The following is a 24589-nucleotide window of genomic DNA, read 5'->3' as shown; positions in this document are numbered from 1 at the left end:
GCCTTGAAATCCCAGATCCCACTGAAGAGATCCAAGGACCCCTTGGAGAATGGATGATTCAGGTTCAGGGCCGGAATGAACCTGCAATATCTTAATCGCTCTACACGGCACAGACGCCATCAAAGGCTACAAGGGGTCTTGTCAAAAGGGAGCAATGTGGCCAAACAGGAGACACTCTGCTTATCAATAAGGAGAAGAACTACCGTGGATTAAAACACATCAGATACATCTAAACACGTCACACACATATATACGTATGTATCATCACAAAAGGAAAAAACCCAAAAAAACCCAAAAATGTACTTGGTCACCATTCGAGGGTATTAAAAAACTAGCTCGTTTGCGTGACCCCTGGTAAGCCCGGGCAAGGAGACAAACAACTATGTGGCCTTTTCTGTGTGAACCGTACCCCGAAGTAACCCCACAGCAGATGAGGGTTTCGTCTGACAGCCGTACTGAGCTAAGCCGGGAACGAGGAGTGACAGCATTCGAGAATTACCGTCTGGCAACCCCTAATAAATCAGTGGATCTCAGCACTGGGGATTAGAAACCGCTAAAATCACAAAAAAGAGAGCAAATCGAGCACTGTGCAGCTACTGACGACAAAGCACCCAGTGCTCCTGCTAAAAGAAAAAAGTCAAACCCGAATGTGACCAAACTGTCCAGATCCCACTGCCCATTTAGTAGGGGTACCAAAGACAGAGGAACGCATTAAATCACAGCACGGGGTACAGCGTGGGAGACTTGCAAGGACACGTGAGGTTTCTTCCACAAATAGCGAGCGAGCGAAAGGAAAATACGGGGAGGGAGCCTGCAGACCAGAGGGCACTGAGGGGGCATCAACCGTCCACCTTGTGTGGACGGTATCCGGATCTCAACTCAGACAGACCACAACAGCGGGACCACGAACACTCAACTGGAAATGTGAACACTGACTGGATCGTAATATTCAAAATGACGATCAATTCGGGGAGGAAGAGCGATGTGGTTACGAGGATAAAAAAGAGACACCTTTAAGAGACTCATACTGAAGTATTTATGGACAAAATCAAATGCTATCGGGGGTCTGCTTCAAGATAGTGAGGGTCGGGGCAGGGGGCGGGGCACAGGGTCCGGGAGCGCCATGAGGCGATGGCCGGTAAAGCTGGGTGACACGTACCTCGGGCTCACCGTGCAATGACATGTGCTTCTTCAGATGCTGACTACCTGCTGTGACAAGTTCTTTAACAAAAGACACAAACAGAATACTGGCACGTGAAGCTTCAGGGGGCAATATCCTATGTAAAGCCCAAACCAAACTACAGAAAATCGTGGGTGCCTGCAGGCTTGGCGAAGTGCCCCCAAAAACCCAAGCAGTAAGCTCGGGCTGGAGATGGGAAGTTAGGGGGCGGGGGGGGGGAAGGTAACCTGAATTATTCTGGAAGAAAACTCCGCTTTTACTTCATTTTGGGGAAAACAGGGGAGCAAAGATTGTGAGGTGAGAAAGGGAAAAAACGGTAAGAAAGAGAATTAAGGAATGAAGGAAAACAAATGAAGGAGTGAGAGGGAGGCAGCGAAAGGCAAGGAGACAAAGAAAACCGGGACAAGGAGCCCGCGCTCGCGGGTGAGGGCCGACCGGGAGCCGCAGCGGCAGCCCTTACCCCAGACGTCGGACTTGATGGAGAACTTGTTGTAGGCCAGGCTTTCTGGCGCTGTCCACTTGATGGGGAACTTGGCCCCGGCGTGGGCTGTGTACGTATCCCCTGTCATTAACCTGCTCAGGCCGAAATCAGCCACCTTCACCAAGTGGTTCTCCCCTACCAGGCAGTTTCGGGCAGCAAGATCTCTGGGGAAAGAGAGAGAGTTCAGCCGTGAGAGTTGTGCCTATTGCGTTCCTGGCTCCGCAAATCCACCGCCACTGAGGGAAGGCGCCCTCCCGACGACCGCGTCCAGTCCCCCGGGAACCTGTGCCCGTGCCTCAGCATCCGCCCGGGCTCCCACCGCGGGGAGAGGTGGCAGAGGGTGGGCGGGAGCAAGCTCCTTACCCTGGGCCTCAGTTACCGCACCCGTAACACGAAGATGATGGCAGTGCCTACTTCGTAGGCTTGTCGTGAGTGGTCGTGACTTAATACGTGAAGCGCTTTAACTCACACCTGCCTATCTGCAATCACCTAAGGGTCTGCTGGGTTAGGACGGCTCTACGGCAGGCACGGGGAACGAAGGCACCAGCCAGTCCTCAACTGGGAGAAACTTCCATCGGAGGGAGTCTCCATGTGGCCTATCCAGACTTGACAGAGGACAAAATAAAATAAAGCCCATAGCACTCCACCCCCTCCTTCTCCCCAAACTGTGTTTCCTAGTTTCCTATTTCCTCCTGATGTGTATCCGAACGTATCCTAAAAATTCTCTCCCGTATAATCGGCTTCCTCTCGCCTCCGGATTCTCCCAGGGAGGTGGGAGTCTAATCTCTGGCTCACGGATGTTAACCATGAAATCACAAGGCAAAACGGAACAGGGGGATGCGACGAGGCAGCACCTTTAGGCGATGGCTGAAGGTAAGATCGCCTGATCGTCAGCAATCAGAGAGCAATTAAATACAGAAGACTTGTGCCTAATAGGATTTTGGTAAAGCGTTTTAAGTCTGTGAAATGAAGGGGGGACAGACGTAGCCATGCAAAGCGAACCACAAGTCAAGAAATCTCAATTTGCAGCCTCAGAGGGTTCACCGTTTGAGTGACAGGCGCATCGGAATCAGGCTCTCATGCAGCACAGGAAATCTGTCTTACAAGGAAGCGCCAATGTCTCACACATTCTACTCTCGTCCCTCGCTGTGAAATCTCATGTATGGGTCTCATACTTGAGTTAATTGGGGAGGAAAGTTCAGGGCGGTGGCGTGTAGAACATCTTGTATAAAAGTCACCGGCAAAGCCCATCGGGTTCTGTCCTGCTTGGACAGAACCTTCCTTTGCCAGGAAGCCATTTCCACCAGCAAAGAATGCGAACAGTTAAGATAATTGCGGCCCGCTTGAAGGTCAAAGCCCTCCAGGCTTTAGAACAGCAAAGGCGCTTAATTCAGGACCGCACTGACGCCGTCCTGACAATCGTGGACGCGTCCCTGGACCGGAGGGCGGCAAGCTAAGTGGAGAATGAAATAAAGGGAAGGGGGGGCGGGCACAGAAAACACGCCGCTCGGAAACAAAAGCCACGCGCCGGCTGTACCCGCGGGGCGGTGTGGGCGCAACGCCAGCCTCCCTGCGGGGGAGGTCACTCCTGGTGACACCGAGCGCTCTGCCTCCCCAGGGAGCACGGACACCTCTGAGGGGCTTCGCTGGATATTCCACTTAGTCCAAGATGCTTCCAAGGGAAGTGTTTCTTACCGCGGGGATCCACTGCCCCGTGGGCCCAGACGCGCGCCTGGAGCTGGCAAAGTCAGGAACCCAGCGTCTGCCTCTGTTCCAGCGTCCAACATGCCGCCAGCGCTGAGGCGGGAGGCTGAGCCCTCACGCCCTGTGGGCTGGAGCTTCGTGGAGGAGGCTGCCCGGGCCCCACGCTCGCTCCGCGGCGCTGCGAGGAGGGCTGCTCCGCCAGGCCCCTACCTGTGGATGAAGTTCTTCTTCTCCAGGTACTCCATGGCTGACGAGATCTGCGTGGCCATGTACAGCAGCACCACAGCATTCACCTCCTGCCGGTTACACTCCCGCAGGTAATCCAGCAGGTTCCCATAGGTCATGAACTCAGTGATTATATAGAACGGGGGCTCCCGGGTGCAGACCCCTGCCAACAAGACAGACATTGAGGGCTTCGGGGGGCCGCTCTGCTCCCGACTGCACAAGCACCAGAAAAGGACCCCTGGGGGCGCCTGGGGGGGTTCAGTCAGTTAAGCGTCCGATTTCAGCTCAGGTCACGATCTCGTCATTCACGAGTTCGAGCCTCGCGTCGGGCTCCGTGCTGACGGCTCGGGAGCCCGGAGCCTCTGCTTCGGATGCTGTGTGTCTCCTTCTCGCTCTGCCCCTCCCCCGCTCACACTCCGTGCCCCTCTCTCAAAAATAAACATAAAAAAAAAAAAATTAAAAAACAGAAAAGAAAATGAAAGAAAAGAGCCCCCGAAACACGTTCTGTGTCTGCCGCAAAGTCTGGGGCCCAACGTCTAATACGGTCCCAAGCACTCGTGGCTTGTGATGTGTTCCTGTGGGAGGGAGGTGGCCAGGCTCTTTTCTTCCTCTCGAGCCCCTGAACTCGAACAGAAGAAGACGCCACCGAGTTCAGAAGCAAAGGTCAGGTGCACACCCCACAGCCCACGTCACCCCCACGTGGCGACGTCTGCTCACGGGAGAACTGCAGCGAAGGGACTCTCGACACCTCTGGTCTCAGAAGCCGGCTGAGATTTGCACCGGACTACTCTGGGGTCTCCACTTAAAGCAACAGCCTATTCCGTCCATGCACACACCATCCCGCATCGGCCTCCTTGCCACCACGGGCTGAGTGTCGCCAGAGGACAGACGTCCACGTCAGACACGTTCACCTCCTCTGTCATAGCGCCCGCATCACCCCAGGGGGCGTAAGAGAGAGGCCGTCTCTTCAGAGCTCACTCACCCAGCAACTGCACGAGGTTGGGGTGCTTGATCTCCTTCATCACTGCGGCTTCTTTCAAGAACTCTTCCACCTCCATGGTGTCCTCCTGGGGGAGAAAAGGGGAGGAAGTTGTCTCAGCAAAGAAAGTGTTCGAGCAGGAAAGTATGGCTTGAATGGTTAGTACCAATTGGAGCCTCGACCGACAATCACCCCGGTTCGCCAGGGCCGACCTGCACGATGCCTGCAGTGGATCGATTACTGCCCCCCCCCCCGTGGCGTAAAGAATTTTCCCCTTTGATGGGGCGCCGGGGTGGCTCCGTCGGTTGAGCGTCCGACTTCGGCTCGGGTCACGATCTCACGGTTCGTGGGTTTGAGCCCCGCGTCAGGCTTTGTGCTGACGGCTCGGGGCCTGGAACCTGCTTCGGATTCTGGGTCTCCCTCTCTCTCTGCCCCTCCCCTGCTCACACTCTGTCTCTCAAAAATAAATAAACATTGAAAAAAAAAAACAAAAAGAAGAATTTTCCCCAACAGTAAATATATGTTGGCAACTTGCTTCTGGGGGCTGCTATGCAGAGGATAGTTCTATTTCCCTAAAGAAGAGCTGGTTTCCAAGGAGTCCTAAAACACTTAACATTACAAAAAAATATATATATATCACCTGAAGAATCAGAAATGTACCCACTTTAATGGAAGAGACCCTGACACAAAACGATACCATCCTAAAGAAGAACACCACCTCAAAACACTCTGTACCGCAGAGGATGCCCGAAATGCAGAGCTATGGGGGTCTCAACGAAGCAACCACCACTATCCACCGGGTCGATTTACGGGTTCTACGATAATCCTCCCTAGCAGCCCCCCTAACGACGGATTCACGAGTATCGTCAGAGATGTCATATTCTAGCAAGTTCACCGTATCTAAATGCCACGCGGAAACAAAGAACATTAGCAAACGCCCAGAGCAAACGTGATGCTATCTCCCCATCTCCTCACGTGCTCTGGGTGGGGGCTCAACTCGAGGGGGCCTTGCCCCTGGCCCCGCACACCACAGCTGGCCCCGTTACACGGGAGGCTTGCTGTGGCCTGCATCAGGCAAACCTCTTCATGACTTAAAGAACCCAATGTCCTCTGGCTGCCGCGACCAGAAGCCAGCGGGTGGCAAATGGCGTGGCCCGTGTGTGTGTGAGAGCCTGGCCACGAAGGCCAACGAGACAGGCAGGACACCACCCTCCAAGTTTCAACACAGAGTCCACGTCTGCCCGGAGAGAAAGACTGCGTGGCAGATGGGGCGTGAACGCCTGGAAAACTAGACTCGCCCAAGAGGAAAGCTTCATCGGGCTTATTTTCTTTTTATTTAAAAAAAATTTTTTTTTCAATGTTTATTTATTTTTGGGACAGAGAGAGACAGAGCATGAACGGGGGAGGGGCAGGAAGAGAGGGAGACACAGAATCGGAAACAGGCTCCAGGCTCTGAGCCATCAGCCCAGAGCCCGACGCGGGGCTCGAACTCCCGGACCGCGAGATCGTGACCTGGCTGAAGTCGGACGCTTAACCGACTGCGCCACCCAGGCGCCCCCATCGGGCTTATTTTCAAGGTGGAACCTTCCAGGTCGTGCCTGCCCCTTCAGGAGGCAAAGCACTCAAAGGGTCCTGACTGCAGCCTCCCGGTGGCCGCGCCATTCTTGCCCCTGCACGTGGAGATTTCCAGAGGACAGGTCAACCTCTACTCAGCACGTTCCCGCTGCGGCCAATCACGTCTACAGGCGGAGCGTGACCGCTGAGGATACGTGTCAGCCCATTATCACTTAGTCTAGGGCTCTCTGAGGCTGAAACTCAGATGCAATTTGCTGCTCTTTAAAAATCGTGGGCTGCTCTGATGTCAATGAGACATCGTTGGTAGTCTCCGTGTCAAGCCGTACGGGGGGCAAGAACTCATCCCCGCCACCGCTCCGCTGGCTGTTCGATTCTTGGGAGTCCTCTCTGCTCCTCAACACGCTCCGCAGACCATGCCGTTGGCGCGTCTGATCCACCGGGTGACGCGCTGCCGTCAAAGGCTGGGAAGCCTGCTGGAATCCGCCGAGACGATGCTGCTCACGTAGGGACCGGGGGCCTCCAGAGCCTCGCCTGGCCAACAGGAGGTTCACGACGCGGCTCTCAAATACAGCTTTCTGGGCAAGTGGAGCTTTCCTTCTTTTCAAGCACCACAATAACCAACTCCGCACAGTGAAACCATTTCACAGAGATCGTGGGCTCTGACAGCTCCTGCCGCTTTTCTAGAAGAACCGCGTTCTAGATCTTGAGAGGCGTGGACATGCGAGAACAACGACACGGCTTTCGGAGCCATCCCTCTCCTCTTTTTGGCCGTCTTTTTGTCTTCCCCCTCATTCCTACACACTCACACACACACGTGTGGATGGTATAAATAATTCCTTGTTTTTTTCTTTCAGGGCAATCGGCGTGAGTTTGTCTCCCCCTGGTGGAATCTGGCCGGGTTCAACCTACAGCTGCCACTACCAGCAGCACTCTCTTCTAGTAGCTGTGTTAAACGGGAAACTATCCTGTTATGGTCCTTTCCTTTCCTTTAAACACTTTCTTTTTTTTTTTTTTTTTTAACATTTATTCATTTTTGAGAGACAGAGAGAGACAGAGCGCAAGCAGGGGAGGGGCAGAGAGACAGAGGGGGACACAGAATCCGAAGCAGGCTCCAGGCTCTGAGCTGTCAGCACAGAGCCCGATGCGGGGCTCGAACTCACAAACCGCGAGATCATGACCTGAGCCGAAGCCGGATGCTCAACCGACTGAGCCACCCACGCGCCCCTCCGTCATCTTTTCAAAGAGACATCTCCCATGTACGGAGTAAAATTAACACAGATAATTAGGGTGAAAGCACCACTGAGTGAACGTGGAGTTTCGGCCCTGTCCGTTGGAAGTCAGGTGGGTCGGCCGGCTCTCCTCATGGGGACTGACTGGCCTGGCCCAGATGCACACGAAGGCCTGGCCGGTACAGGGGTGGTTAAAAGGACGGCTTCAGAGCTACATGGACCAAGCCCTGCCGCTGTGTGACCACGTACAGAGCTCAGTTATTCACACGCCAGAGAAGAGAGGTCTCTGAACAAGGTCCCGTCTACACACTGGGAAAACAGCAGCATCTGCCTCGTGCACAGAGTCCCGAGCACCGCGCCCAGACGTGGGCAGCACTCAGCCGGCTGGACCCACTTTTACTGTAACGAACACGGCTGAGAAGCCGGCTAAACACAGCGCTTGTAGGAAAGACGGGCTGGGTCTTTAGTTAATATCGCTCCGTGTTTTCGTTTTTGTCTTTCTCAGATAGGCACTCTCCGGACCCAACATCTTCTGTTTTTCTGGTTCTCTAACCAGCTTCATTCACCCTTTTTGCTCCCTGGCCTCGCCCCCAAGTGAAGGTATTCTCCGGCACAACGGAGACATCGGCGGTTCAGTGTCCCACGGGTGCCTCCCTGAGTCTCAGCAGGGACCAAGTCCCCGGGGGGAGGGGCTAAGAGGTCCGTTTCCCCCTCGCTCCCTGGTTCTCAACCAAGTGTCAGGGGAGCAAGGTTACGACCCCAGGGAAGCAGCATCCTGCACCCGTGAGAGACGGGGCTGCAGAGATGGGGCCGGGCTTCAGAGCCGGACCGAGGAAGGCGGTTCACCCGCCAGATCCGCGGAAACAACCGCCCACCGAGCCCCCAGAACTCGGGTCCTCGGGTTCGCAGGCGTATCCAGCCCACGGCCAGAACAGAGCCCGCCGCGAGAGCACGCAACGGTGGGTTCCAGGTCGCGCGGCCTCTCTCCCTGACGCCCAGCCCCCTCGGAAGTCGGAGAGCCAGCGCGTGCGACCGTCCAGGGCCATCCTGGAGCCCTGGCTTCCCTGCTCATTTCTGCAGCTCCCTAGTAGAACCAACTGCCTGGGGAAAAGCACCACAAACAAAACCCCAACCAAAACAGGCTGGCGGAGGAGGCCAACGGAGGCACCCTCTCAGCACGGCCAGCCGCGCGCAAACTGGCACCGGGACAGTCTCCTCACGGCCAACGGGGAGAACCCCTGGGGCACGGTCCGTAACAGCAAAGTACGGGAAAGGACACAAATGCCCGCTGAAGGCTGCTAGACGCTGGAAGACCTCCACGCGAAAGCAAGACCCCCGTACGTATACGGATGTGGAACGGGTGCTGAGCTACGTGGGGTGGACACTAGGAGGTGCAGGGCAGTGTCCACAGCATGCTGCCCTACGGTTAGAAGGGACACCCACACGTGGACTACTTCTGGAAGGGCACAAAAATCCAGGGGGGGAGGATACTGTGTGCATACGTTACCTATTCGAAAAACAGGTAAAGAATTTAAGCCTTAACATTTTTCATCAACGTTATCTTCCACTTTTTTAACGGTAAGTCTGTCAGGAGCTTAGGAGCCAATCCTAATGCCACATTAGATCGAGAGCTGCAGCCTTTCCCCGATCCTAGGACTTCCAGAACGGCTTCATAGGAAAAAAAGGAGGGCTCATAAACAAACTTCTGGAATACAGCTCATTTGAAACGTGGGACTTCCCTGTACTGGACGGTTGTTTCTCTCAGGCACATCCCACCTTTAGCATTGATCACAGGCAGGTAAAGTTAAGCCTAGGACCTGGTGAATGATGTCAAAATTCAAACCAGCAGGTCCGGTCGGTGGCCTTTGCTGTAATTCCAGTTTCCCGCCCACAGGGGTCAGCCTAGCACCCTCCTGTCTCCCGTTTTTTGGTCTCCGGCCCTGAAGGTACAGGACCCAACGTTGCCTGGTGGATCAACACAGAGTCCGGGTTAAAGCAGGGTCTTGCCACCCCCTGCTGCTTCAAGAGGGTCTGCCTCTGCCCTCTGAGGGGCCAGCGACACAAAACAGGCAGGATGGGACGGACCAGGGGATGGTGGAGAGCAGACTGAGACTCAGGTGCCCGGCTGGGGTCTGGTGCAAAGAGCTGCCAGTGCTTTCCAAGGCGTCCTGAAGAGCGAGGGAGATCTAGCTGCCACCCGAGGGGAAGTGGGTGGGGGGAGGGGACGGGGATGGGAGACGTCTAAGACGCATGACTGTGGTTGACGTATTTTGCATGGTGTGCGAGGGGTGAGAACTGGAATGACAATTAAGGAAAGGAGGAGAAGAAAGGAGCCGGGCTTTGGGGCAGGATGTCTGGGCCGGAACCCCGGGTCTGCGGCTCCCCGGCGGGTAACACCAGGCCAGTTGCCTGGCCCGCCCGCACTGCACGTTCCTCAAGCCTGAAATGGCAGTGACAGGTGGGCCCTTCCCTTACAAGGTGCCTGTGAGGATTAAGTGAGATGCTACACACGGAGCGGGGCGCTCAGACTGCAGGCCCATAGTAAGAGCTCAATGAACAGTAACCATAACTGTCATTTGGAACCCACTCAAGGTTCTCAACCTCTCCAGGGGCGATAAATGCCCCAAAGAGTGCTATCAATCTTTACTGGACAAGCGGGAACCCTGTTGTAGAGATGTGCCTTATGCGGAGGAGGAGGAAGAAGGGATAATTTACTTAGCACTTGCCCAGTGCTGTATTTCGGGTTGACATACATCTCTAGAATCTGACACCTTCCCTTTTCCCTAATTAGCTATCACCTGGGGTGACGACTCCGAGAAATCCACACAACTAGGTTCTGTACCTTTTTACCGGCTGTAGGACTGTAAGTTAATAAGGCTCTTGGGGAAAACCGTTAGAAGTATAAAAAAAAAAAAAGTTTAGTAGTGTATCATTAGAGAAATAGACTCCAAAAGGCACCCAACTTCCCGATAAGTCTGATTTGCGGGTACAAGAAAGCCACCGCTGCCAGACAAGTCCCTCCGGGAGGCGCCCTGCCCTGACTCCCTGGCGGCGGCTCAGGAACCAATGTCACAGCGTCAGCTGCTGGACTGTGTCCTCCCCACGCTTCGAGTAGTGCAAACTCTCCCTCTTTCTAACGTTTTCAAACAAGCCTTGCTGGGTGGAAACCAGGAATTTTGTGCTTTTGTTCCTCTTTGTTTCACGTGTGCAAATACTGGCGAGCGTGTGGGTGATGCCCGGGCCTTTAACGGTTTCTCAAGCTGGTCAAGGCCCGGAGGCCGGCCTGGTGTTCAGCCCTGTGCCAGATCGGGACACTGAGCACAAGCACACGCCTCTCCCTGGACTTGCCTGGTCTGGGGGTGGGGGGGACGGGGCAGCGGCCGGTGCAGCGCATATCCAATCACCTTATTCCTGCGGATCAGACCCGTCACTGCGCCCCACTGCCGCCAGGAGAATGTCCCCGGCTCCGGAGCCTCCGTGACTTACCTACCGTGGGCTCTATGCCCTCCGCCTCTGTCCAGGCCTCCGCTCCTCCACTCCGGCACCAACCCACCCTGCACTTTGTCCCCACCGCGGGGAGCTCACCAGTCCCCCCGCCACCTCATGCCTGTGCGGTGTGAGGGCGCCTCGCTCCTGCCTCGGGCCCCGGTCACCCCACGCTGCAGGTTCTGTCATAGCCCGTCTCTCCTCCTAACTGTGCTGTTCTACCTACCTAGGCTGGCCTGAGGTGCAGAACTCTATATTCTTAAAACCCTAGGGCTAAGCCCAGGGTCTGGCAAGCAGAAGCGAGGGTCTCGCTAAGTGTTTATTGAGTTTTTAAAAAATCATGTCTGGAAAGTATCCGGGAGTCCTCAAGTGACCCCAAACCATGCTACCCGCCCCCCCCAACACACAAGCGTCAGTCCTGCTCCAAGGGCTGATCTAACGGGGTACGTTCAATATGAGCGCCACGAGCCACCCTTGTTTTCTAGAACTGCAGACTGCGAGTCTTTCTCTGAAGCATCACTTTACACAAGTCAGAAACTGTAATTTCCACTTTGCTGCACCTCTGAGTACAGGCGGCAGGTAAGTAACAGAGTCCCTGAAAGGCAAGCGATCTGGCTACCCAGGTCTCCAAGCACGTGCCCGACGGGCTCCTGAGAAGCGCGTGCGCGCCGGGGTCCCTTCCTCCAGCCGCGTGGGTGTTTCCCTTCTTCTTCTTCTCCAACGGCTACAGGAGGGGCCTCCCCTCAGCCTCCGCGTGGTTGGTTGTCAGGGCAATCGGTTCGCTTACAGCAAGTGCGAATGGCACAGGTCAACGCTAGGGGACGCTCTGGCCACAGGTAAAAAGCTCAGATCACATCCTGAAGGCCGAGGGCCCGGATGAAACCCGCTGCTTGGCCTCAAGGTTTCAAAGAACTTCAAACCCCGCCCAGAAACTACGAACACCATGCGTTAGAGAGAACGATGGCGTGGAACCCGAGTAAGAAGCCCTGACGTTCCCTTCATGCCTTCGTCCGCTCCCATTTCCAGCAGTCAGGACTCACACTACACCGACCTGGATGGAACCTGCCAGGAACGCCCAACACGCTTGCCTTTCAGATCTGCCAACAAACGTCCACTGCAGAGTCCAACGCATTTTGGTTAAATCCCCTTCTTTCAAAACTCACAGCTCTTCCCCTCCTTCTGCTTCTCAACAGGAAGTGATTCAAAGGCCACACGGACAGAACGGAAACCCACGGCTTTAAAAGATTCTTGCCATGGAATGAAAAAACTTCTCCGAATGACTAATCTTTTTACACCAAAAACCACAGCGTGCCTCAGCACTCACCCTACGTGGAGGCACGGAGTCTGGGAGGGGGACTGAACCCGCCGGAAGAGGTCGGCCGAGGCCCTTCCTGGGCTGCCCACCGGCAGCAACGAACCGTGTTCAGCCGCGAGCCGCGGCGGCAGCCCCAGACCTACCTTCAAGGTCTTCACGGCCACCGTCAGGCTGTATTTCTTCCACACGCCCTCGTACACCTCTCCGTACTGGCCGCCTCCCAGCTTGTGCTTCATGGTGATGTCCGTGCGCTCCATCTCCCACTTGTCGTAGTTGGGGGACACGCCGTAGACGGTGGGCTTGTTGCGCTTGGGGGCCGGGTAATGGAGAGTGGTGATGAGCCCGTCCGCCACAGTCGAGTGATGATGAACCAACTCCGCCAAAGTGTTGAAGCGGCTCTCTGAGGAGACGTAGAGCTGAGGGAAACAGAGACAGCACAGCCTTCAGCCCACGGGCGCACACACACCCAGACAACTCTGCTGAGCCTAAGTGAGTGTGCAGAAAATCACTTCAACTGTGCTCCTCGACACTTGCTGTAATTTACTTGCCGAAGCAGAAAGATACAATAAAATGCCTCAGGGCCTTTGCACCTGCTGCTCCCTCTGCCTGAAATCCTTCGGCCACTTAATCATCATACGCCTGGGTCTCCCTTACCATTCCGAGCCCAGGGTAAATGTCATTGTCACTGTGCCACTGGCCCTAGTCATCACCCAGCACTAGTCATCAAATCACCTTCCTTCCTTCTCTGCATTGTACTTACCGCTGGCTGATCGGTCCCTGTTTATCTGCTGGATTACTTCCTGTCTGTCAACACCTTCTAGAATGTCAGCTTCTTGAGAGCAAAGCCCTAAGTGGTCTGTTTTTATCCTGGATCCCCAGTGTGGAGAACAAGAAATGAGCACATAATAGGCACTAAATAAATGCCTGTTGATTACATTAACGAAGAGCAGAACTTAGTATTTGCAGACTAAGAAAGAAAGGTTTTTTTTTGTTTTTAGGTTTTTTTTTTTTAACGTTTATTTATTTTTGAGAGACAAAACCTGAGCGGGATGTGGGGCTCGAACCCATGAACTGTGAGATCATGACCTAGGCCGAAGTTGGACGCTTAACCGACTGAGCCACCCAGGTACCCCAAGAAAGTAATTGTTTAAAATTACGCTTATTACCTGAAACCTAGAATTATTACTTATAGTTATATAATTACCCAGATCTAAACGGTGACCCGAGATGGAAATCACTGAACACAACAAAAATCTCTTTCTCCTTCTTACTCCCTCGATCTGGGCTAAGGAGCACCGGAGGCCAAGGCTTGCAAACCCCAGCTGGATGCCACCATGGGTGCCCCTGGTCAGCTCATGCCAGGAATGGGATCGGGGGTGCACAAGGGCCACACAGCCTCCTCCGCCGTGGGGAAGGGACGAGAGAGGATTATAGACACGAGTGCGCACAACCCGTCCACGTGTGGTTCTCGTCTGAACGCACAGGAAAGGAAAGGAAAAGAGCAGCTGACAGACAGCAAGCAGTGGACGGTGACAGCTATCTTTCTTCTTCTCCTTTTTTTTTTGTTCGTTTCAGGGAGGCGGTGAGGGAGTGCTTCCACATTAAACGATTCCACGTTGTAATCCACACAGGACATCTGGGCTCCAGGCAGACAAGGGATCAGTGAACCTACCAGCTCATGAAGGGCAGCCAGCGAGGGTGGGAAGGGGGAAAGGACACTAAAAATCACGACTAGGTGTTCGTAAGACTTGCCCTGACTACAGAGACGGAGGAGGAACGCGGGTTTGAAAGAGCGGTGGGTGATGCCTGGGGCAGGAAGACGAAAAGGGAACAGGAGTCACCTATAGCTGCAGTATCTTGATTACCTAAAAAGAGAAGAGGGGGGTGGGGTGGAAACAGAAAAAGGAAGAAAAAGCCTGAAGCACACAGCAGCCCAAGGCCTTGGCTGTCGGTTATGGGAGGCTCCCCACCACTTTCTGTAAGTTTGTCATAGGAAAGAATTAAAGTATTTTCAAAGAAGAAAATATTAACGAATGCATGAGTCGATGCCATTTGCAACCCTCGAGAGGGTAAATAGGATTCTTTCTCGCTTGGGGAGATGACAGAGTTTTAAAACTCAGGCGAGCCAGTGGCCAACTCTGACTTAGGGGTTTGTAATTTACAATCTTTTGGTTGCAATCCTAGCGAAACAAAATTCTTGAGCAACCCAAGAACTGTCGAGAAAGAGCCTCTAGCTCTGGGGGACTCGTCCCTCTGCAAGACGGTGCCCCTCAATGGCAGGACCTTTCAGGGTGAGGAGAAGGCCCACCAGGAGGCCCCACCGAGAACCTGACTCTGAGTGTGCTCAGGGTACACGAAGGTGTTGGGAGGAGCCAGGGAGCACAGGCACTGCCAGCCTGGGAGCTTGCCCCGAGCCGAACGTCCACACGGTGACGTCCTTGGCACACTTGTCAGTGGGCAGGGCCGGGTGGGATGTGGGGACAGCCCCACATCCCACCCCTCTCTGGAAACCTCTGTCAGTTGTCCAACTACCTCACTGCAGGTGCCAAGTGTTCCAAGCCGTCCTGTTTCAGGGCAGCTGTTTTCGCTACCGTGGAGTGTAGACAAGAGGGAAGAAGTGCTCCCTGGAATCCAAGCCCCCCCCCCCCCCCCCGCCCCGGAACTGGCACAGTAAGAGCCTGTCCACCTGCTGGGCTCCCCAGGGCGGGGGGGGGGGGGGGGGGGGGCCGCAGGTCACCTGGGAGCAAGGCTCATTACCTACTTCTCCCCTTCTCCCCGGCAGTTTGCAAGGAGTGCTCTCCAACCTGAGGATGGGATCGAGGATCGAGTTCCCTCAACCACCCAGAATGCTAATGGCTCCCCAAGCCCTCGTTTATGCAGAATTCGTGCTTGGTCCCCTTTGATTCCCTCACAGGCTCTTCCTGCTAGAGATTTCAGAGTTACGGGAGGTTTCGCTGCTCACACCCACTTTATCCTTTTCTGTAATTAAATGTACAGACCCTGTGACTCAGAGTTCATCTGTCAGCATAAAATTTACATACCGACGCTTATTAAATATTAAAACTACTCTCCCTTTCCAGCGCAGTGCACGACCATCTTCTAACAGTCAAGTCTGGAGGCTTCCTTCTGGTTAGTTCTGAGCTCCGCGCATTCTGCTAGTGAGCTGGGTGGTCTGCATCAGGAATTCATGGCCCGATCAAAGAAAGTGAAATTAGCATCATGAACGGCATGTCATTATCCTGCGCACCTGATCACATAAACACTCTGGCTGCTCAGCCGAGACTGGGCCTCTTCCTGACCGCACAGGAACCCCAAAGACAGGACCTGTCAAAGCAGCTCACCAGAAACAGCTTTTCCTCCTGAGAGCCACACGGCCAGGCTTATCAGCGCTTAGTCCTGTGCCCCCTTTAGGGGCCTCAGACCCCGGAGTCCCACCCGGGAGGTACTGGTTATAGGTTACAGGCAGCCTGGCCTGAGAGCTTCCAGAGTCCAGCAGGAAGGCAGGACTTACTAATTAAGCAGGACTGAATAGTGCTCCGAGCCTCCCGGGCAAGGGGAAAGTCAGCCACGTGTTAGCAGGCTTTTCCCCGGAATGCCTGCACCTGCCAAGCCACCGCCAGGGTGGGTAAATCTTAAAAACTCAAGAGGTTGCGCGGTTGGCCCGTCCTGCCACCTCTGCTAAAGCTTAAGCCCAGATTCCATTCCTGTCAACCTGAACCTGTCACTTTGGCAGACCGTGACAATAAGCGTCACCTGGGAACTTCTTTGAAGAAAAGGACAAGGGCTTCAAGGGCTACAAGGAATTGTGGAACCTGACAGTGGCATCCCACAGAAGTAAATAAAGTGCAGACACAAATAGCCAGAACTAAAAATGATCCAGGCAGGGGGCTGGTGGAGAGGAATGCGCCTTTGACTCCACTGAGCTGGCAGGGAGCTTGGAGAAAGCACAGAGCGCGACACTCTGACCCCGGGGTACATGGAGGTCTCCAGACTGTCAAGAGTCCTAGGAGCGGCGACGGCTCAGTTTGGTGCGGCCCGTGCAAGAGTCCAGCTCGAAGCTCCCCGAGCCCCGGGGCCGACTGGCCGGCCACAACTGCTGTCGAGGCTTAGGAACATGACAACAGCAGCGGTCCAGAGCCAAGAGGGCGGAGGCACCAAAGAAATCTTTTGGGGCCTTGGAGAAGAGTCTGCCATATTCAGCCGTTGTGTGAAGATTAGCGGTTTGAAAATAAGAATTAAACTTATGCAACCGCAGCCCGTCCCTCCTACCGACCTTAAATTTTCCCCTCAGAAATCCAAAAAGGATTGCATCAAGGCTCTGCTATGTGAGTTCTTTTTTTTTTCAGGGCCGAGCCACACGGTCTCATGCGTGGCTGTGATACCGCCCCCACTACCTCTGACGCTGTTCCCCTCATTCCAGGAACATGATCCCACCCCACACAGCCCCTCAAGTGCAGGCCTCACAGAGAGGCGCCTCCGCAGATGGCCGGCCCGATAACCCCGGGGGCTGAGCCGTCTCCAGGTGCTCGGACAGCTGAAGGGAGGGGTCTCTGCCAGGGAGGGAAGACGGCAGGAGGCCCAGCACGCTTGGGTGAGGCGCCCAGTGACGGACACCGCCCGGTCGAATGAGTTCCCTGTGCTCCAACCCGGAATGAAAGGAGCCCCTGGCACACCCCTGGCCGGCTTTTCAACTGACGGGTTGGCATCCTCATCGGACGCCTCTCAAATTCCCTGAATCATGTATCGCACACGCAGGCCTTACTCTCTCCCTCTGAACAGTATTTTGGACCAACCGGCGGCTAATGAGTCGTCAAACTAGATCATGCCTGCCCGAATCTGTTCCTAGGATGCCTGATTAAACAACTCCAGGGAGGAGAAACCGGGGCCCCGCGCAGCACAGACCTCAACTGGTCACCGCTGGATAAACAGCACCGGTCAGCTCCGGGAGATCACCTCCCTCACGGGCGGGGTGCTCTGCTCTTCTAATTCACTACAGAGGAACCCCTGTGGTCTGAAGGCACGGTTTCACAGGGCCCGCCACCCTGGAATGCACCCTTGCAGAATGGAAGGACCCAGCTCCACATCCGGGGTAGGGCGAGGCCCCAAAACACAAGCTGACAGGGCCGGTCTGTGGTCACGCATCAGCAAGCCCCTGTGCTCCTGTACAAACCTCTGCCGTCACAGAAAGCACCAGGTAGCAGCAATAAGGACTTCGGCCAGAAGACTTTGGGATGTGTGCGAAAGACAACAGAGGAGAATGTGAAAAAGAGAAATACACATGCATTCGTTTTGGGTGAGGAGAGCCATAAAAATGCTAAGAGGGTTAGGAGGAGGGGCCCAGCCCTACCCCACACTGAAACATATTTTAATTCTGGTATGGGAAGAGAACAGAGAGCAGATCGACAGACCCAAAATGCATAAGCTAATCTGGTATATTTCAAACATGTAGGAAAAGATAAATTTAGTAAATGGTACAGGGATCCCTCAAAACACAATGCGCATACGTTACACGTTAACGAGAGACCGTCGTGGCCCATCTGGGACAGAGGTTTCCACGAGCCTGCTAAACACAGTGTTGATGAGGCGGAGGGACACAAGCCCTCCTACATTTCTCATACAGGGTGCAGGTCTCACCAGAAGCAAGGGGAGGAAACACATTTGTCCAATTTCTATGGGAGGTAATCTAACAACATCCACATAATGTTTTTTTTTTTTTAATGTTCATTTATTTTTGAGACACAGACAGATTGTGAGTGGGGTAGAGGCAGAAAGAGACGGAGACATAGAATCTGAAGCAGGCTCTGGGCTCCGAGCTGTCAGCACAGAGCCCGACGCGGGGCTCGAACTCGTCAACCGCGAGATCATGACCCGAGCCGAAGTCAGACACTCAACCGACTGAGCCACCCAGGCGCCCCAACATCTACACAAGTACTGAACGCACAGAACCTTCAATCAGTTCCAGCAACTTACTTCGCATACACTTATACCCAAAACAAAGTATGTGCGATATGTTCAAACCGCAGGATGTGACCCACTAGGGGGTCTATGAAATAAATTGAGGGGATTCTGGCCAGAACTTTTAAAGAAAATGAAACCGAACTGAATGGAATACAAAATACCAAGAGTGCATCACCTCTAGCGAGGGTAAGCAGGATTTCAAGAATCTTCTGTTACCAGTGAGGACTGGGTGCTACTGTAAATGTTTTCATACAGTGTGCCAACATTATTTTTTTTTTAAAGGTGTGAAAGCCACCTCGTGTTATTTATAACAGCCAAAGATTGGAAACCACCTAAAACTCAACCCCCAGGGGACTGCTTCAGTAGTGAATGACGGTCCATCCGCACGAGGCAGTCATTAGTAAGAATGAGGTGGCTCTAAATGCGCTGCGGGAAGGCAATCTTCAAAAAATATTACTAGGTGGGAAAAGCAAGATGCAGACCAGTGTGGAGTTTGCATCATTTGTGCTTTTTAAAAAAATATAAACGTAAACCTGTACTGGAGAACTCTGAAAGAAACTGGTCATGGGGGGGGGGGGGGTGGGAGGGGCCTCTGGGCAGGGGAATGGAATTAGGAGACAGAATTATTTCCCACTCTAATTCATTTTGTTCTTTTTTTTAAAAAACATGTGCACACATTACATGCCATTTAAAAAACACATCCAGCATCTAGACCCAGCCCGATAATCTGCTATCTCCACCCTCGACACTGGCAGAGTGTCTATAGCAGGGTCTATAGCAGGGCCCGAGCCTGGTTCCATCGATCACGTAGGATGTGATTCTGGGCAAGACATGTTCTCCCTCTTAAGTTCCCATCTCCTTAATGCAAAAATGCCGTAGTCCACAGCAACCTCTGCCCCGAGGACTGAAGTGAAGTCTAAATGAGACTGAAAAATGCAGCGGCCAACAGCAGGACCCCAGAAAATGTTAATCCCCCCCATCCCTTCGTGGACTCTTAAGCAGTGTTCATATAAAGATCACAAAACCACATATATCAACTCTTCTACAAAACTACAAGTGAGGGGGTGCCCAGGTGGCTCAGTCAGTTAGGTGTCCGACTCTTGGTTTCGGCGCAGGTCACACGATCTCACGGTTCGTGGGTTCGAGCCCCGTGTCAGGCTCTGCACTGGCAGCACAGAGCCTGCTGGTGATTGTCTTTCTCCCTCTCTGCCCCTCCCCTACTCATGCTGTCTCTGTCTCTCTCAAAATAGATAAACTTAAAAAAAAAAAACAAAAACAAAACACAGGGGCCCTTGGGTGGCTCAGTCGGTTAAGCGTCTGACTTCGGCTCAGGTCATGATCTCACAGTTCACAAGCTTGAGCCCCACATGGGGCTCTGTGCTGAGGGCTCAGAGCCTGGAGCCTGCTTGGGCTTCTGTGTCTCCCTCTCTCTCTGCCCCTCTCCTGCTTGCATAGTCTCTCCCTCAAAAACAAACATTAAAAAACAAACAAAAAGGGGCGCCTGGGTGGCGCAGTCGGTTAAGCGTCCGACTTCAGCCAGGTCATGATCTCGCGGTCCGTGAGTTCGAGCCCCGCGTCGGGCTCTGGGCTGATGGCTCAGAGCCTGGAGCCTGTTTCCGATTCTGTGTCTCCCTCTCTCTCTGCCCCTCCCCCATTCATGCTCTGTCTCTCTCTGTCACAAAAATAAAAAATAAACGTTGAAAAAAAAAAAATTTTTTAAAAAAACAAACAAAAAACCCAAAAACTACAATCTGGGTTTGGAAATCTCTTGCTATGATGACGCGATCTCATTTTTGTTTAAAAACCGTGTGTGTGTATGTATGTATCCGCATGTAGACACATACACACGTGATCTTATCTGTAGGAAGAATGTCATGTACTTATTTGGAGGAAGTGCTCTTAAGGGGCCTTTTACCCTAAAAGTACCTATCTATTACTGCAACTTCACCCACTGGAGATGAATTGCTATCACAATAGATTTTTTAAAAAGGAAGAGACTTAATATCTTACAAGAAGTGCATCCAAGAACCAACAGGTAATTCCCCGTCTTATGAAACAGCTAACAACAAAACCCCAGCAGGACAGGCACAGGGCCACGCCAGGCCCATGGACTTATCACATCACGTGATCAGTCCTCGACAGAAGGTCTTTCACAGGCTACCGGAACGCCGCCTGCGGTCACTTGAAGATGTCGTCTTCGAGCGCCTTCCTGGTTGAGCTTTGCCGCGGTAACTTCTCAACCCCAGTGGCAGGAGCTCTGGGTCCTCCTGGCCAAAGACTAGCTGCCCATCCCCGCGCCCCAGCCCCAGCCGGTCAGCTCCCCCGTCTGGGGTCCCCTACCTTGCCATCAGAAGCAGTGTTGATCCTGTAGTGGTACACTCTCCCTTCGTATCTCAGCGAGATGGACCTCTGGCCGGGGCTGCTCTCGCTCTCCCGCACCAAGAAGCTGCCGTTGATCCCGCTGCTCAGCAGGTACTCGGCGGCGTTGCGGGACACGGGCCCGTGGTACCAGGAATGTTTCTCCAGACTGTTGACCGGCGTGATGTAGTTGCTTGGGACCCACCCTTGGCCATTTTTGGTTTGGGCCTCACACCATTCCCCATTGTGGTTGTAGCCTAAAACCCGGAGCTTTTCACCTTGGAAGAGAATCAAACCAGACGTCAGCTTCCAACGCTGGCTTTGTTCATTCCCATGTATTCTTAGAGGATTACTAAAAAATCTCCAAATTCCTAACTACCTGCTTCGCTGGAACAAATCCGCATAAATATACGCATTTGTGGGTCTGTAGAAGAATACAGAACATGCAGAGAAATACACAGCCTCGGTTTTCGTAAATAATATATATGCTGCGTTACCCAAGTGTTCTGTTCCCAACATAAGGAAGTTTCTTAGGGAAAAGATACTTTTTCTTAGAACAAAATAAAATAAGATAAAAATAAAAGGTGTTTTCCGTGTCTGGCCCATGTGTCCCTTTAACTATGAAATAGGGGATGTGCGTTTTCTAAGGACTTATCATACAGGAACTCTTCTCCTTTAGGAAAAGTGGCTCTCTTATAAAGATGCTGGGCTTTTTTGGGGGACCTCCCTGCATTCCAACTTTAAAGCTGCTCTTTCAGTCAGTGAAGGGGTATTCAGTCAAGCCCCAGTTTCCCCTGATTTCTGTCTCTTGCAACCCCCCGTTTGGTCTGTGGCCCTTTTACCTTTAGTGATGCTTAGGGTGTTATCCCCACTGGCCACAAAATCATACAGTGCAACAAAAAGGTTGGGGTCATTTTCACTGGGACCAGCGAGAAGGTTTTCCTTGGAGTTCCAACGAGCTGCTTCGCTCAGACCTTGGGGCTCAAAGTCAGACGCTACTGGCCTCTGAAGGGCTTCTGGAAGAGAAAAGAAGAAAGGAACAGGAAGAGGTGGGGAAAAAAATTAGTTTCATTCTCAGGAGCAAAAATAGTCTGCTTCCATCATTATACTTTTCTAATTTATTTCGTAACATCGACACGCATTTTGTATTAAGAAGAAAGGCCGTAGAATAAAAACGGACCCTTCCTTCCCCAAACCCTGTGAAAAGCATCAAGCATTTTCCTTCCAAGGTGGCAATTACTGTTCCTAAATAGCTTCAGCTTTTTAAGCTCATTCATTCAAAATGAACTCAGTTAAAAACGGAAATACTCCAGGGTGCCTGGGGGGCTCGGCTGCTTAAGCATCTGACTTGCTCTTGGCTCAGGTCATGATCTCCCGGTTCGTGGGTTCGGGCCCCACATCGAGCTCTGGGCTGACAGTGCAGAGCCTGCTTGGGACTCTCTCTCTCTCTCTCTCTGCCCCTCTACCCTGCATCTCTCTCATTCTCAAAATAAATAAAACCTAAAAAAAAAAAAAAAAAGAATACTTAAAAAAAAGAAAAAAAAAACAGAGGACGCCTGGGAGTGGGGGGGCAGTGGGGAGCTCAGCTGGTTAAACGTCTGACTTTGGCTCAGATCACGATCTCATGGTTCGTGGGTTTGAGCCCCGCATCAGGCTCTGTGCTGACAGCTCGGAGCCTGCTTCAGATTCTGTGTCTCCCTTTCTCTCTGCTCCTCCCCCACTCAAGCTCTCTCTTGCTCTCGCTCTCAAAAATAAATAAACATAAAAAAATTTTTTTTTTATATCTCGTTGTAATGAACTGCTACAACATGAAAAACGAGGGTCTTTCGATGCTAGCTTTTTGTACTCCTGACTGAAGTAAACCTTTAGGAATTGTATTTGCTAAAAGAGTAAATCCCAAATTCTGTCATTACTGTTTGGTCATCTCATTTGATGAATCATGAGGGCAAAGATCATTTCAAGGAAGAGGGTCTTGTAACACTGCCATTTCCTAGAAGCCTTAGTGATGGGCTGGGCCCCCATTCTCTTGAGTGTTCACACGGGCTCTAAAGGCACACCTAGCACAATCGTGATGGGGGACTGATCAATTAACCAAAAAAAGCTAGTTAAAAGCAGAAAATTATCTTTTTCAAAGATGTGGGATCTCCCACCCCCGCCTGAATGCATGTTGGTTTGCTGGCCTTGACTCTGCGGGGACAAGGCCTGTCCTTTCGAGGGTGGGCACGTGTGAAGCATATTCCCAGCTTCAGCTTGCTGCAGGCTGGGGGAAAAATGGGGAGCCATATGCCATCTATTGGCTTACGACTGGCTCGCTCTCACCCGGTCGGGTAGCAACGTTTAAAACCACCCGTCCTTACTGACTATGTCTGAGGCGTCCACCTGAAGTTCACAGGTACGGTTCTCTTCTTACAGCTGCATTTCACTGGTTTCATATTGAACAAGTAATGAAAACAACAAGCGTATCGGAAATAAAGAGACGTGGAAAGAAACACAAGGGGCTCTCGGTGTGGCCAAGAGCAGTAAGCAGCAGCGGGGTGGCGGGGTTGGCTGCCCTATCCCGTGGGTCCCGGGCACTGGGGAGGCAGGTGTTACAGGAAGCAAGAGCATGATGGTCAACCCAACAAGTCGGTCACGTCGAAGCGAGTCCAAAGAGCTTCCGTTGCGGTTATATTAAGTAACACCATCAGCCTCAGGATTCTTAACGTGAAAGAACTCTTACATATCGACAGAACAAGATAAATCCTCCACTGGGGGGGGGGGGGAAGGGAGGAGGAGGAGGGAGGAATGGACCAAAGCATGAATAAGCAATTCACAGGAAATTTAAATTACCATTAAACTTGGGAAGCACGTTACGCCTGGCTAATAATCAAAGAAATGCAAAGTCTTCGTCAAATGGGCAGACCCATTTTCTTGAGGCTAAGTCAGTGTAAGGCTTGAAATGGAACTCTCATGCAAAGCTAGCGGCTGCTGTAGAAAGTGCTACACACGTTAGGAGGGCAACTGGAAATACAAATCGAATCTCTAAATAATTCCATAACCTTTGATCAACCTCCAGCAATTATCCCTAGACCCACATGATTATTTCTAGATACCGACTGTTTTTAACATTTTTCAAGTGTTTCTGTTTGAGAAAGAGAGAGAAAGCGAGCGTGTGCACGAACCTGAGCCGAAGTCAAGTCGGAAGCCTAACCGGCTGAACCACTCAGGCGCCCCTCTGTATACTAACTTTGAAATAACAGCACAGAAAAAGAGAACTACAAGGTGTCTATCAATAAAAGCTAAGTTAGTTTGTGGTCCATCCGTAATACAGAATACATTCAGAACATCATTCAAGATATTTTTGCAAAAAAACTACTACTGGCTTGGGAACATACTCATAATAATGCACTAACTGCTCCTACTACAACCTGTCACTTGCAGCGTGATCCCAATTTTGTAAAAACTGAACGAAGTACAGAAGGGACGGCACCAAACTGTGAACAGTAGTTGACAAGGGGTGGGGGTGGGGGTGGGGGGGTAGGATTACAAACATCTAACATTTTCTCTATTCTTTTCTGTATTTTGGCTCATTTCTCACAATGGATGTGGGTTGTTTTTGCAATTCAGAAAAACAGTGACAAAAATAGAGACACTGCCATCGTTAAGTAGAAGCCAGCTGACACTTCCACAATTGATCATCTAACCTGAAAAAGAACCCTGGGGGAGGAGGAATCTCCTCGTGCTGTCCTGAAAAAACATTTGTGCACCTCCCTCTGGAGTCCCAACCTCGTGGCCATGAGCACACAACTCTGGCAGACCAGGCCCACACAGGAAATTAAACCAAAGTCGTGAATACAGAAACGCTTTTCTTCTCAAATGCCATTTGACCCCTTCTATCAAACATTCTGCAGCATCTGGATTTGATCAAAGTTACATAATCAGGGGGAAGTGGCCTGGAAAACACCTGGAAGAGGCAGAAGGCCGATACTCGCCCAGGGTTGCCTGTGGATTTCAAGTCAGGGTTCAAGAGGGACTGTCCCCGACAGGGAGACCGATGCTGGGAATTTCTCGCGAGGGGATGAGCCCTTTGTCAGGAAGGAAAGGGCCTCCCACCGCTTTT

At 52.5% G+C, this 24589-nt stretch overlaps 1 protein-coding gene and 1 long non-coding RNA gene across 3 annotated transcripts in view; one reads left to right on the top strand and one right to left on the bottom strand.

Annotated features, from left to right (window-relative positions):
* The window catches only part of ABL1 (ABL proto-oncogene 1, non-receptor tyrosine kinase), a 150704-nt gene that overhangs the window by 15675 nt on the left and 110440 nt on the right, over positions 1 to 24589 (bottom strand). For both annotated transcript variants that reach the window (XM_025934506.2, XM_086684290.1), the window contains exons 2-7: positions 21333 to 21506; positions 20473 to 20768; positions 12318 to 12590; positions 4573 to 4657; positions 3576 to 3753; positions 1641 to 1825 (exon numbers count right to left, since the gene is read on the bottom strand). In XM_025934506.2, coding sequence (XP_025790291.1) covers positions 1641 to 1825; positions 3576 to 3753; positions 4573 to 4657; positions 12318 to 12590; positions 20473 to 20768; positions 21333 to 21506 — 1191 coding nt within the window. The remainder of the gene's footprint in view (positions 1 to 1640; positions 1826 to 3575; positions 3754 to 4572; positions 4658 to 12317; positions 12591 to 20472; positions 20769 to 21332; positions 21507 to 24589) is intronic.
* On the top strand, positions 9965 to 14821 carry LOC147575105 (uncharacterized). The gene is made up of 3 exons (XR_015243140.1): positions 9965 to 10236; positions 11345 to 11438; positions 14717 to 14821. It is a non-coding gene; the product is annotated as an uncharacterized LOC147575105 (long non-coding RNA).

The sequence above is a fragment of the Puma concolor genome, chromosome D4 (genome assembly GCF_028749965.1).
Source record: "Puma concolor isolate L17-30 chromosome D4, mPumCon1.1.hap2, whole genome shotgun sequence".
NCBI lineage: Eukaryota > Metazoa > Chordata > Mammalia > Carnivora > Felidae > Puma > Puma concolor.
This window is presented reverse-complemented; position numbering and strand designations above follow the sequence as displayed.